Source organism: Salvelinus fontinalis, chromosome 5, assembly GCF_029448725.1.
Source record: "Salvelinus fontinalis isolate EN_2023a chromosome 5, ASM2944872v1, whole genome shotgun sequence".
NCBI classification, from domain to species: domain Eukaryota; kingdom Metazoa; phylum Chordata; class Actinopteri; order Salmoniformes; family Salmonidae; genus Salvelinus; species Salvelinus fontinalis.
In genome coordinates this window covers 174-15,137 of record NC_074669.1, presented here as the reverse complement: position 1 = coordinate 15,137, position 14,964 = coordinate 174, and the positions used below count along the sequence as shown (strand labels likewise).

Sequence of the window (14,964 nt, the reverse complement as noted above, 5' to 3'; positions counted from 1 at the left end):
TCTAGGAGATCAATGTGGTTTTAGGGTTGAAAATATCTGGCCAGCTGCGCCCTATGACCAAATATAACAAGCCTATAACTAAATAAATACATACAGCAAGCAGACGAGGCCAAAACTACAACTGTATTCACACTGAAATACCATAGTCCAAACCTGAATTACTGGAGAGAAATTACTATAGAACACCAATAGAACTAAATAAAAAATATTATTCAAGTAATAGTTCTAAACAAATTTTATACAGTAAATCAAATCCAATTTATTTTGAACGAGTCTTTTAATTAATGCATTTAAAGTACTCCAAAAAAAATTACACAATACATTTTTTGAATTTCTTTAGTAAAAATGTTCAAAGTGAACAACAATGTTTGATACTGTATAAAACACAGTGAACATTAAAATCAGACAGTAGTTTTTTTACTTTTTAATCGTCGTGTGTTCTTTCGGGCCTAGATCTTCATTTCCCCTACAACATTTTTTCAACTCAATTTTGGACATTTCAGTTTTACGTTTAGAACCTTCTATATCATGAAGACCACGAAATTTAAAAAAAATAATTAAATAAAACCCAAACCATGCCACAGGATAACAGACTTAAATGAAATGAGAATGAAGGAAACATTTAAGTCCATCACACTGAATTTAGTTTTTTTTTTTTTTTACCATTTTCATGATGGTGGAGAATTAAAGTAAATTATATTTAAAACTAATCCCATTTCAACTAGCATAGATACGAAAATAACCCAGGAAAGGGAGGTTGGTAACACTTTATTTAAAGGGTAAGACATTATAACACATTCATAATCAGTGTGTAAGCATTTAATACATTATATCTACTATGAAATACTTATGTACTGGTTATGAATGTTTTATGTATGGTTTATGAATGTTATAAAATACTTACGTAGGTTCCCTTCAAAATCAAGTGTTACTCAGAAGGTTTTGAGAAGGGGATGTTTGGTTTCTGAACAGTTTTTCCTCGATTTCAAAATGTTAGATTTTTATCTTCAAATTAAAACTCTAAATTCTCCAAGTACTGTACAAGTTTACAGGGAAATATGTCTGGCTTAGTGTACTGTGAGAACATTGTGTGTGTGCTAGCTGGTCAGATATATATTTTTTAACGGCTTCCTTCTCTTCAGAAAAACTTCAGAATTTAGCATCCAGTCTCCCAGTTATTCAGCAATGTGAAATACAGGATTCAATGGAAAACAGACAAGCGCCTAAGTCCACAACAGAGTCCATTACCCTTTTCACAGTACCGAGCTGAACCGAGCCAAACCAAGTTATACTGCCCTGGCCTGGTTACACATTAAAACATAGTTGCTGGAACCATGCTGGAAATGGCCAAGAACAGTATGGTTGGGGGTCAGCATGATAGTGTTGAAAAGAACAGATTTGACCCAGAACAGTTGGGGGTCAGCATGATAGTGTTGAAAAGAACAGATTTGACCCAGAACAGTTGGGGGTCAGCATGATAGTGTTGAAAAGAACAGATTTGACCCAGAACAGTTGGGGGTCAGCATGATAGTGTTGAAAAGAACAGATTTGACCCAGAACAGTCTGGTTGGGGTTTAGCTTTGAAGTTGTTTACGTGATCTAGGCTATGTTCCAAATGTTGTTCCACATCAACCCAACCTACAGTCTTTGTAGTATTAAAAGGGCAGGAGTAAACACCTAGTACTACTGCCTCGTAGTCTCCATCTCCTCAAAAAAAACGGACACTTCTATCCAGGACCCACACATCTGTTTGTCTGGCCAACTCCTTTGCAAAATAAATCATAGTCAAATCACTGTTTGGCATGACAATTAACCATAGGAGTTGGCCAGACAGCAGTAGTAGGTCTGGGACCAGGCTTCCATTCAAACTAGTGCATGGCTTTTAGAGACCTTCCTACTGTTTTTTTCCTACATAAAAAGGTAATGATAAAAAAGATATGACTCGTTCATAAATGATATGACTCGTTCGCCCACAAGTACAAAGACATGTATGGCACACCAATGTTAATGTAAAAGCCCACAGTCTTCACCTCTGTAAAGGACACAATGGAGCAACACAAAAGGGTCATCTTCATTAGGGCACACAGCAGAAAACCATGTTCAAAACATTTTGTAACGAAAATTAAAGTTTTTTTTTTTAGACAAATCCAAGTAGGCCCTTCCGTGTTGCAGTCCGTTTTCTTCCGTTTGATGTATAATGAACCCAATCCAGGCATCCACACACATTGTTACAGGATGGAAGACCATTTAATCCAGATTCTAGCTCTATACATAGTGTTAGTTGGAAATAACTACTCACCCTGCTGTCTGTACTACAGACCTGACTAGTCAACCCCAGCTATCATTGGCAAGTTATCGGTTGTGATCAATTACGTAACAGACAATTTAGTACAGACCTTTGTCAAATCAACCGTAGTCATATTTAAAATTAAAATTTAAAAGATCATGACTCCATGCCCACATTGAAAATTAACAGTTTGATATCAATTGTACTCATTTTTTTTTAATCCATTCTGGAATTGTTTTTGTATATATTTTCCACACTCACGTAAACCTAGCAATTTGATACTATTAATGCACTCTGTACTAAAGTAAGTGTATGTCCGAAATGGCACCCTAAACCCTATATAGTGCACTACTTTTGACCAGGGTGCATAGGGCTAAATAGTGAATAGGGTGCCATTTTGAATGCGTGCCATAAAATGTCTCTTAAAAAAAACGCATCACTGACCTAATATAACAGGCAGAATCATCAGCTTTCCGTTAGTGGTTATTTGTTCTATTCTTCTGCATCAAAACATATCAAGAAAAAGAAGAAGTGTGTAAAAACTAAAAGTGAAGTTCCCTTTCCTTTCTTTCCCCTGATTCTTCTATCCCCAATCGTTACATCATGACGTGATCAGAACAAGTCGTTACATCGTGATGTCATCAGAACAAGTCGTTACATCGTGATGTCATCAGAACAAGTCGTTACATCGTGATGTCATCGTGACGTGGTCAGAACAAGTCATTACATCATGACGTGATCAGAACAAGTCGTTACATCATGTCATCATGACGTGATCAGAACAAGTCGTTACATCACGACGTGATCAGAACAAGTCGTTACATCATGATGTCATCATGACATGATCAGAACAAGTCGTTACATCACGACGTGATCAGAACAAGTTGTTACATCATGATGTCATTATGACGTGATCAGAACAAGTCGTTACATCATGACGTGATCAGAACAAGTCGTTACATCATGACGTGATCAGAACAAGTCGTTACATCATGACGTGATCAGAACAAGTCGTTACATCATGACGTGATCAGAACAAGTCGTTACATCATGTCATCATGACGTGGCCAGAACAAGTCATTAATCATGATGTCATCATGACGTGATCAGAACAAGTCGTTACATCATGACGTGGCCAGAACAAGTCGTTACATCATGATGTCATCATGACGTGATCAGAACAAGTCGTTACATCATAATGTCATCATGACGTGGTCAGAACAAGTCGTTACATCATGACAGGGCCAGAACAAGTTGTTACCAGATGAGATGAGGGAGATCTTGAACGTCACAAAAGGTCAAAGGTGAGAAGTAGTGGGAAATGATGGTGACCTTTTTGTTCAATCCTTGGACCCTAGCATCTAGCAACCAGACCCTAAACACAATGCCATAGAGAATTCCATCCATATGATTCCATCACTGCAAAAAAATAAGAACTTGATTGGTGAAATGCTGTCAATTTCCAACTACAGTGTCCAGTCCACAGAGAACTCACCCATTTACTATTCCAGATATCTTCATTTGTGTTACTGTCCTGAGAGTACAGTACTAACCAAAAAAACAGTAAAGAATCATACGTACATTTACAGTAGAAGAAATAGTTTAGTTTTTTTCACTTATGTTACACTGAAATCTGTACAATCACATGCAGAAGACAGTCAGTCTACATGGAAAAACCAAGAGAAGAGCTCCGTCTCTTTTCCCAGTTATGTTTGAAACGTCGTGTTGTACAGCATAAGTACAGCAAATCTCCTCCGAGTGTTTTTCACTTCACTTCCTGGCTAATATGGCTGACAAAACATTTCAACCAACCAGGAGCCAAGGATCACACGGGTGTTCTCACTCAAGAGGAGGTACTTTACAAATCGAAAGAAAAAAACATGACCGAAGGTAGTAAAGCTACACGTGATGAAACCAGTCAATTCCTCCACTCGTTGGCACTCCATTGAAAGAAAGAAAGATTTGGTGGGAAAAAGAGGCAGACCGAAGACTTACTGCATTGGAAATGGCCAATGGTCACTTCCACTCCACAAAAAAAGACAAAATGGTGGATGGTCACTTCCACTCCACAAAAAAGACAAAATGGTGGATGGTCACTTCCACTCCACAAAAAAAAAAAAAAAAAAATGGTGGATGGTCACTTCCACTCCACAAAAAAAAAAAAATGGTGGATGGTCACTTCCACTCCACAAAAAAGACAAAATGGTGGATGGTCACTTCCACTCCACAAAAAAGACAAAATGGTGGATGGTCACTTCCACTCTTCAAAAAAAAAAAGAAAAAAAATGGTGGATGGTCAAACAAAATGACTGATGGTGGATTCCACTGCACATCGAGAGCCACAGAAAACAAGACTGAAGAGGTCAGCCGTGCTGCAGGCTACAGTCAGTGGTGGTCGTTGGAGGGGGGGGGGTCCGTTTATTCTGACTTTCTCAACTCTGCTTTGTTTGTAGATGGAGGGTATGAGGATGGTAAACAACCAGTTAAGGCTGTTCTTTGGAAGGACTGAAGCAAGTGTTATATCCTACTGTTAGGTGTAAACCGGTGGGATTCCAACCCAGGTCCTCCCACGTGGCAACCCAACACCTTAACCATTAGACCAAGAGGAAATCCTAAAAAAAAACGTGTAAAAACTAAAGTGTGGTTCCCTTTCCCTTGATTCCATCGATCCTAATCAAGAAAAAAAGCTAAGAAAATCCTGTTGATCTAAACGGTCAGGACGTCAGATTCCCACCCTGAAGACCCGGATTAAAATCCCACAAATCGGTTCAAAGCCCAGTCCCACCAGTTACATAGATAGGCACGTGGAGGAGCCAAGGCAAGGAGCAGTCGATGGAGGGAGCAGCGGACCGAGCGGTCCCAACCCCGAGCGGTCCCAACCCCGAAGCCCCAGTGTCTCAACAGCTCAGCGTCTCATCTGACCCATCTGGTAGTTTTCTCTGGGCTGGCCCTGGCTGCGGTGGTGCCTCTGAGGCTGGGGCTGTGGCTGGGCCTGGCGTGAGGGCTGCTGCCGCTGGCCTCCGGAGACTGGGTGGTGCTGGCCGTGATCTCCACCTCCGTGGTGGGACTGGGACTGGTGCACCTGGGCGTCTCGGGCGTCCCGGGCATGTTGCTGGGCTCTCCTCCTCTTTAACGTGCCTGGTATAGAGGGAGGGAGACAGATTAGTTTACAACCTATCAACAGCTCTTCTTTGTCTCGTCTGCTCCACTTCCCAAATTATTTGAAGGTTTGTAATGCACCCCAACAAAACAACCACAGAGGAAAACAAGACTAAGTAGGCAATAAGTCCATTGAAAAGACGTCTCGTATCTCCAGTGGTTAATATGGGAGAGCTGGGAGTGACGACAGACACCCACCTGGTAGTGGTTAATATGGGAGAGCTGGGAGTGACGACAGACACCCACCTGGTAGTGGTTAATATGGGAGAGCTGGGAGTGACGACAGACACCCACCTGGTAGTGGTTAATATGGGAGAGCTGGGAGTGACGACAGACACCCACCTGGTAGTGGTTAATATGGGAGAGCTGGGTGTGACGACAGACACTCACCTGGTAGTGGTTAATATGGGAGAGCTGGGGGTGACGACAGACACTCACCTGGTAGTGGTTAATATGGGAGAGCTGGGAGTGACGACAGACACCCACCTGGTAGTGGTTAATATGGGAGAGCTGGGAGTGACGACAGACACCCACCTGGTAGTGGTTAATATGGGAGAGCTGGGGGTGACGACAGACACTCACCTGGTAGTGGTTAATATGGGAGAGCTGGGGGTGACGACAGACACTCACCTGGTAGTGGTTAATATGGGAGAGCTGGGGGTGACGACAGACACTCACCTGGTAGTGGTTAATATGGGAGAGCTGGGTGTGACTACAGACACTCACCTGGTAGTGGTTAATATGGGAGAGCTGGGGGTGACGACAGACACTCACCTGGTAGTGGTTAATATGGGAGAGCTGGGTGTGACTACAGACACTCACCTGGTAGTGGTTAATATGGGAGAGCTGGGGGTGACGACAGACACTCACCTGGTAGTGGTTAATATGGGAGAGCTGGGGGTGACGACAGACACTCACCTGGTAGTGGTTAATTTGGGAGAGCTGGGGGTGACGACAGACACTCACCTGGTAGTGGTTAATATGGGAGAGCTGGGTGTGACTACAGACACTCACCTGGTAGTGGTTAATATGGGAGAGCTGGGGGTGACGACAGACACTCACCTGGTAGTGGTTAATATGGGAGAGCTGGGGGTGACGACAGACACTCACCTGGTAGTGGTTTGGGTGGGGGCAGTTTGGGATTGCTGGAAGGGGTGTGGACACTACAGATCTTAATGAAGCCAGCCATCAACATGATCAGAGCGATGCCCATCAACAACACTGCCCACCAGTGAGCCTGGAATTAGAACGGAAAACACAGATTACATTTAAGGGTATATAGTGACATCTACTGAAGTGGTTCCTACATTTTTTTATTTTTTTAAAACCGTGTCACACCTTAATGAGATAAACATTTCTGCGGCACAAAAACTTTCCCCAATTTTTTATTTTTTAAATGACTTCCATCTCATCTTGATCCATATTGCAAAGCACCTATTTTCTGTGACCAACACTGCCACACAGATGGAACCGCGTGACATTTCATGTATCATCTGAGCCGGTGCTCCCAAGTCAACATGGCATGTACATTCCACAGGTCACATTTATAAGTGAGTGTACAATAAAATAAAATAAATTAAAAAACAAGATTAGAATAAGTTTCGCGGTTTACGTGAGAGTTCCCAAAGGCATGCCAGTGTGTGCCACTTTACATCGGTTGAAAACCAAAATGGTCAGTTGACCAAATACCCTTTTCACACCAACCTGACCAGTACTAGGCTTGTGCTGATATCTCCTTTACTATATACAATACGGTGTATACAGAACCGGCCAGGGCAGTAGTGTGAAAATGGTATGATATTAAAATACAACGTGAGTCAAGCCAGCAACGACACATAACTATCATTTTAGATGTTCTCATAGAGCTCGGGGTTGAAGAGTCGGGTCAGTAAGCTACGTACCACTATCCACTCTGCAATGTTCTCATAGAGCTCGGGGTCAAAGAGTCAGGTCAGTAAGCTACGTACCACTATCCACTCTGCAATGTTCTCATAGAGCTCGGGGTCAAAGAGTCAGGTCAGTAAGCTACGTACCACTATCCACTCTGCAATGTTTTCATAGAGCTCGGGGTCGAAGAGTCGGGTCAGTAGGCTACGTACCACTATCCACTCTGCAATGTTCTCATAGAGCTCGGGGTTGAAGAGTCTGGTCAGTAAGCTACGTACCACTATCCACTCTGCAATGTTCTCATAGAGCTCGGGGTCAAAGAGTCAGGTCAGTAAGCTACGTACCACTATCCACTCTGCAATGTTCTCATAGAGCTCGGGGTCAAAGAGTCGGGTCAGTAAGCTACGTACCACTATCCACTCTGCAATGTTCTCATAGAGCTCGGGGTTGAAGAGTCAGGTCAGTAAGCTACGTACCACTATCCACTCTGCAATGTTCTCATAGAGCTCGGGGTTGAAGAGTCGGGTCAGTAAGCTACGTACCACTATCCACTCTGCAATGTTCTCATAGAGCTCGGGGTTGAAGAGTCTGGTCAGTAAGCTTACGTACCACTATCCACTCTGCAATGTTCTCATAGAGCTCGGGGTTGAAGATGGCCTTCTTCAGTCTGGCCAGAGGGCCGTCCGCGTCCACCAGCCGACACCTCATGAACACGTCACAGTAGCCCTTGAAGTCGTTGCAGGGAGACCCCGCGGGCAGCGTGGTGACTTTCTTATTGAAGAACCGGGCCAGCTTCTCTGAACCTGTACTGCTGCAGGTGTTGGGGTCCACTGCAACGTGAGAGAATCACAGGTGTCAATAATAATGTAATATTTTATAACACTATTCATTACACAAAGAATCTCGAAGAGCTTTAAACATTGTCTTACAATGTAGCTATCATATAAGCTGGCAAGTAAGGTTGAACAATTCAACAAAAAGTTCCTGTTTTTTTTCTCCAGAAATCCTTGATTGGAGGATTCCCAAAATCACGAGGGAATCCTCGAACTGGGAATCCTCCAACCGGGAATCCTCCAACCGGGAATCCTAAAACTGGGAATCCTCCAACTGGGAATCCTCCAACCGGGATTTCTGAAACACCCAGGAACATTTGAAAAGTATCTAGAATGTAGCTAAACCTGTAAAGGACATAATACAATTCCAATATAAGTCCTAAAACGACGTGAACGTCAGGAGGGGACTGTGAGGACGCGGTAACACGAGGGGACCGCGAGGACGCGGTAACAGGAGGGGACCGCGAGGACGCGGTAACAGGAGGGGACCGCGAGGACGCGGTAACAGGAGGGGACCGCGAGGACGCGGTAACAGGAGGGGACCGCGAGGACGCGGTAACAGGAGGGGACCGCGAGGACGCGGTAACAGGAGGGGACCGCGAGGACGCGGTAACAGGAGGGGACCGCGAGGATGCGGTAACAGGAGGGGACCGAGAGGACGTGGTGTCAGGAGGGGACCGTGAGGACGCGGTGTCAGGAGGGGACCGTGAAGATGTGGTAACAGGAGGGGACCGTGAAGACGCGGTAACAGGAGGGGACCGTGAGGACGTGGTGTCAAGATGGGACCGTGAGGACGTGGTAACAGGAGGGGACCGCGAGGACGTGGTAACAGGAGGGGACCGCGAGGACGTGGTGTCAGGATGGGACCGTGAGGACGTGGTAACAGGAGGGGACCGCGAGGACGCGGTAACAGGAGGGGACCGCGAGGACGCGGTAACAGGAGGGGACCGCGAGGACGCGGTAACAAGAGGGGACCGCGAGGACGTGGTAACAGGAGGGGACCGAGAGGACGCGGTGTCAGGAGGGGACCGAGAGGACGCAGTGTCAGGAGGGGACCGCGAGGACGCGGTAACAGAAGGGGACCGCGAGGACGCGGTAACAGGAGGGGACCGCGAGGATGCGGTGTCAGGAGGGGACCGTGAAGACGTGGTAACAGGAGGGGACCGTGAAGACGCGGTAACAGGAGGGGACCGTGAAGACGTGGTAACAGGAGGGGACCGTGAGGACGTGGTGTCAGGAGGGGACCGTGAGGACGTGGTGTCAGGAGGGGACCGTGAGGACGTGGTAACAGGACTCACTTTTCTCACTACAGCAAACGTGGCACAGCTCGTCAGTCTCGTCCTTGCCCTCCACGCTGGCACAGGTACAGACCTCCAGACCATACTTCTCACAGATGGAGCCAGAACAGCCCTGGAGGAGGAGCCAATAGAAGGGATGAGATATCATGTGACATTTTAGTCATTTATCCAAAGCGACTTACAGTTTAATGCATTTAGCTTAGCTAGGTGGGACAACCACATATCACATTTATAGTAAGTACATTTTTTCTCAATAAAGTAGCTAATGTCGTGGAAATATTGAATCAAATATTTCTTAGATACCGGAGCTTGTGAATTCAAACAGACTTTATTACAGAGAATAACAAAGCCGAGCAATTCCATGGAAGAACTGACTCTTCATTCTTAGTACTCGACTTTTATACAGTCTTACCCTTACATAACATCGTCACTCCACTGTATGAATCTTGTTGTCTTGCTTAGTTTCCATTCTCTTATTGTCTCAGACATTGGGGCATAGATTCTATTGGTGGCGTGACATGCACACTTCTACTGCAGGTCTAATGGTGCCTATAACCGATTAGCTAATGTTCCTGTCCAAAGATCTTCACAAGTTCCGGCCGATGTTATCCATGTATGAATAACCCATGTGCGTGTCCAGTAGCCTTTACAAGATCAGATATGGCCCAGGCCAGACACGTCTTGTCGGTCTACCTTGCTTCCTCCACACGGATTCTGCTTACGTTCTGATTTTTTTTAACATGTCTAATATTTCAACTTATATACATTCTTCTTTCTACTTCAAAGAGAACAGTATAGGTACTGAAAATCACCCGATGACTGGAAATTCTCTAATACTAAATCAGCAAAGTCAGTGCTAGTAGGAAAATACATCCCTTTTGATTTTCCTGTGAGGAAAATTCATATGTGGTGACTAATTGGACAAGACACAGATCAACATAGCAAACAACATTGACAGTAAACATGAGAAGCATTCCATTCTATCAGACATAAAAACAGTGCAGGTCAGAGCAGATTCTAGGCTGAGTTGAGGAGCCTGGTATACGTTGGCACAAAGCTAGATGATAGGTCTACACACTACAGTTAGCCAGGTATGTAACTACACACTATAGGTAGCCAGGAATTTAACTACATGTAGCCAGGTATTTAACAACAGGTAGCCAGGTATTTAACTACACGCTACAGGTAGACAGGTATTTAACTACAGGTAGACAGGTATTTAACTACAGGTAGCCAGGTATTTAACTACAGGTAGCCAGGTATTTAACTATAGGTAGCCAGGTATTTAACTATAGGTAGCCAGGTATTTAACTATAGGTAGCCAGGTATTTAACTATAGGTAGCCAGGTATTTAACTACATGTAGCCAGGTATTTAACTACAGGTAGCCAGGTATTTAACTACAGGTAGCCAGGTATTTAACTACAGGTAGCCAGGTATTTAACTACAGGTAGCCAGGTATTTAACTACAGGTAGCCAGGTATTTAACTACAGGTAGACATGTATTTAACTATAGGCAGCCAGGTATTTAACTACAGGTAGCCAGGTATTTAACTACAGGTAGCCAGGTATTTAACTACACACTACAGGCACCCAGGTATTTAACTACTGGTAGGCAGGTATTTAACTACAGGTACCCAGGTATTTAACTACAGGTACCCAGGTATTTAACTACAGGTAGCCAGGTATTTAACTACAGGTAGCCAGGTATTTAACTACACACTACAGGTAGCCAGGTATTTAACTACACACTACAGGTAGCCAGGTATTTAACTACACACTACAGGCACCCAGGTATTTAACTACAGGTACCCAGGTATTTAACTACAGGTAGCCAGGTATTTAACTACACACTACAGGTAGCCAGGTATTTAACTACACACTACAGGTAGCCAGGTATTTAACTACACACTACAGGTAGCCAGGTATTTAACTACACACTACAGGTAGCCAGGTATTTAACTACACACTACAGGTAGCCAGGTATTTAACTACACACTACAGGTAGCCAGGTATGTAACTACACACTACAGGTAGCCAGGTATTTAACTACACACTACAGGTAGCCAGGTAATTAACTACACACTACAGGTAGCCAGGTATCAACTCACCCCGTTGAGGCACACTTGAGTCTCTCCGTGGCAGGCGGTGAAGTTGGCCTTGGGTTCAGAGGTGGGGCACTGGGCCGTACCCCCGTTACACATGCCCTGATGAGCACACTCAGACTCCTCACGACACTTCTCATTACGGCCCTTATAGTAGCACTCAGGAGTACAGCACGGGCCCTGGCTAGGACTGGGGGAGGGAAAGATGAAAGGCTTCAATTTGTATTATGGAAAATACACTATTTGACAGAAATTAACAAAATGACAGAAATAAACCTCCACACACGTCAATTTTAGTAATTTAATTACAATGACATTTGTAAGAAACGAAGCGTCTTATTTCCTCAGTTTGAGTCCCTTAACTTCCTGGACCACTGCTACTCGGTCAGGTTAACTTCCTGGACCACTGCTACTCTGTCAGGTTAACTTCCTGGACCACTGCTACTCTTCCAGGTTAACTTCCTGGACCACTGCTACTCTTCCAGGTTAACTTCCTGGACCACTGCTACTCTGTCAGGTTAACTTCCTGGACCACTGCTACTCTTCCAGGTTAACTTCCTGGACCACTGCTACTCTGTCAGGTTAACTTCCTGGACCACAGCTACTCTGTCAGGTTAACTCCCTGGACCACAGCTACTCTTCCAGGTTAACTTCCTGGACCACAGCTACTCTGTCAGGTTAACTTCCTGGACCACTGCTACTCTTCCAGGTTAACTTCCTGGACCACAGCTACTCTGTCAGGTTAACTTCCTGGACCACTGCTACTCTGTCAGGTTAACTTCCTGGACCACTGCTACTCTTCCAGGTTAACTTCCTGGACCACAGCTACTCTGTCAGGTTAACTTCCTGGACCACTGCTACTCTGTCAGGTTAACTTCCTGGACCACAGCTACTCTTCCAGGTTAACTTCCTGGACCACAGCTACTCTTCCAGGTTAACTTCCTGGACCACTGCTACTCTGTCAGGTTAACTTCCTGGACCACAGCTACTCTTCCAGGTTAACTTCCTGGACCACAGCTACTCTGTCAGGTTAACTTCCTGGACCACAGCTACTCGGTCAGGTTAACTTCCTGGACCACAGCTACTCGGTCAGGTTAACTTCCTGGACCACTGCTACTCTGTCAGGTTAACTTCCTGGACCACTGCTACTCTGTCAGGTTAACTTCCTGGACCACTGCTACTCTTCCAGGTTAACTTCCTGGACCACAGCTACTCTGTCAGGTTAACTTCCTGGACCACAGCTACTCTGCCAGGTTAACTTCCTGGACCACAGCTACTCGGCCAGGTTAACTTCCTGAACCACAGCTACTCTTCCAGGTTAACTTCCTGGACCACAGCTACTCGGCCAGGTTAACTTCCTGGACCACAGCTACTCGGCCAGGTTAACTTCCTGGACCACAGCTACTCGGTCAGGTTAACTTCCTGGACCACTGCTACTCGGCCAGGTTAACTTCCTGAACCACAGCTACTCTTCCAGGTTAACTTCCTGGACCACAGCTACTCTGCCAGGTTAACTTCCTGAACCACAGCTACTCGGCCAGGTTAACTTCCTGGACCACAGCTACTCGGCCAGGTTAACTTCCTGGACCACAGCTACTCGGCCAGGTTAACTTCCTGGACCACAGCTACTCGGTCAGGTTAACTTCCTGGACCACTGCTACTCGGTCAGGTTAACTTCCTGGACCACAGCTACTCTGCCAGGTTAACTTCCTGGACCACTGCTACTCGGTCAGGTTAACTTCCTGGACCACTGCTACTCAGTCAGGTTATCTTCCTGAACCACTGCTACTCGGTCAGGTTAACTTCCTGGACCACTGCTGCTCTTCCAGGTTAACTTCCTGGACCACTGCTACTCGGTCAGGTTAACTTCCTGGACCACTGCTGCTCTGTCGGGTTAACTTCCTGGACCACTGCTGCTCTTCCAGGTTAACTTCCTGGACCACTGCTACTCGGTCAGGTTAACTTCCTGGACCACTGCTACTCAGTCAGGTTAACTTCCTGGACCACTGCTACTCAGTCAGGTTAACTTCCTGGACCACAGCTACTCTGTCAGGTTAACTTCCTGGACCACAGCTACTCTGCCAGGTTAACTTCCTGGACCACAGCTACTCTGTCAGGTTAACTTCCTGGAACACAGCTACTCGGTCAGGTTAACTTCCTGGACCACAGCTACTCTGTCAGGTTAACTTCCTGGACCACAGCTACTCTGTCAGGTTAACTTCCTGGACCACAGCTACTCGGTCAGGTTAACTTCCTGGACCACTGCTACTCGGTCAGGTTAACTTCCTGGACCACAGCTACTCGGCCAGGTTAACTTCCTGGACCACAGCTACTCGGCCAGGTTAACTTCCTGGACCACAGCTACTCGGCCAGGTTAACTTCCTGGACCACAGCTACTCGGCCAGGTTAACTTCCTGGACCACAGCTACTCTGTCAGGTTAACTTCCTGGACCACAGCTACTCGGTCAGGTTAACGTCCTGGACCACAGCTACTCGGTCAGGTTAACTTCCTGGACCACAGCTACTCTGTCAGGTTAACTTCCTGGACCACTGCTACTCTGTCTGGTTAACTTCCTGGACCACTGCTACTCTGTCAGGTTAACTTCCTGGACCACTGCTACTCTGTCAGGTTAACTTCCTGGACCACTGCTACTCTGTCAGGTTAACTTCCTGGACCACTGCTGCTCTGTCGGGTTAACTTCCTGGACCACTGCTGCTCTGTCGGGTTAACTTCCTGGACCACTGCTGCTCTGTCAGGTTAACTTCCTGGACCACTGCTGCTCTGTCAGGTTAACTTCCTGGACCACTGCTGCTCTGTCAGGTTAACTTCCTGGACCACTGCTACTCGGTCAGGTTAACTTCCTGGACCACAGCTACTCGGTCCGGTGGGCCATCTTACCTGCAGACTTTGTTGGGTTTTAGTTTACACTTCCTGTTGTCAGGCTGATCGGCGTCATAGCAACACTGGTCTCTGCACTGATCGCTGTATCCACAGTCACACTCCTCCCCTGGCTCCACTAACCCATTACCACAGATGGGCTGGCCTGACTCTGTAGGGGAGGGGGGCAGAAAGAACACATACACGTTACGAAATTACATTCAAAATAACACATTTGAACTTGAATACAGTGTAGAATTTCAGAAACGTTCCCAAAATTCCAAGGCTTTCCAGAAATCCTGGTTGAAGACAATTAACGGAATTCTACAACCAATCTTAAACTAATGTACTGACAAATTAGCTTCGAACACCATACACAGCAGTGGAAACGTACTGACAAATTAGCTTCGAACACCATACACAGCAGTGGCAACATACCGACAAATTAGCTTCGAACACCATACACAGCAGTGGAAACGTACTGACAAATTAGCTTCGAACACCATACACAGCAGTGG

At 45.6% G+C, this 14,964-nt stretch overlaps 1 protein-coding gene across 1 annotated transcript; it reads right to left on the bottom strand.

Annotated features, from left to right (window-relative positions):
- Positions 1-258: 258 nt before the first annotated feature.
- On the bottom strand, positions 259-14,618 carry LOC129854865 (disintegrin and metalloproteinase domain-containing protein 10-like; the record flags this gene model as incomplete). Its single annotated transcript, XM_055921985.1, is given in 6 exon segments — positions 259-5,425; positions 6,557-6,683; positions 7,943-8,163; positions 9,465-9,576; positions 11,575-11,758; positions 14,468-14,618. Coding segments are annotated over 6 exon segments (1,028 nt in total), but the record flags the coding sequence as incomplete, so codon positions are not given.
- Between the last annotated feature and the right edge of the window lie 346 nt (positions 14,619-14,964).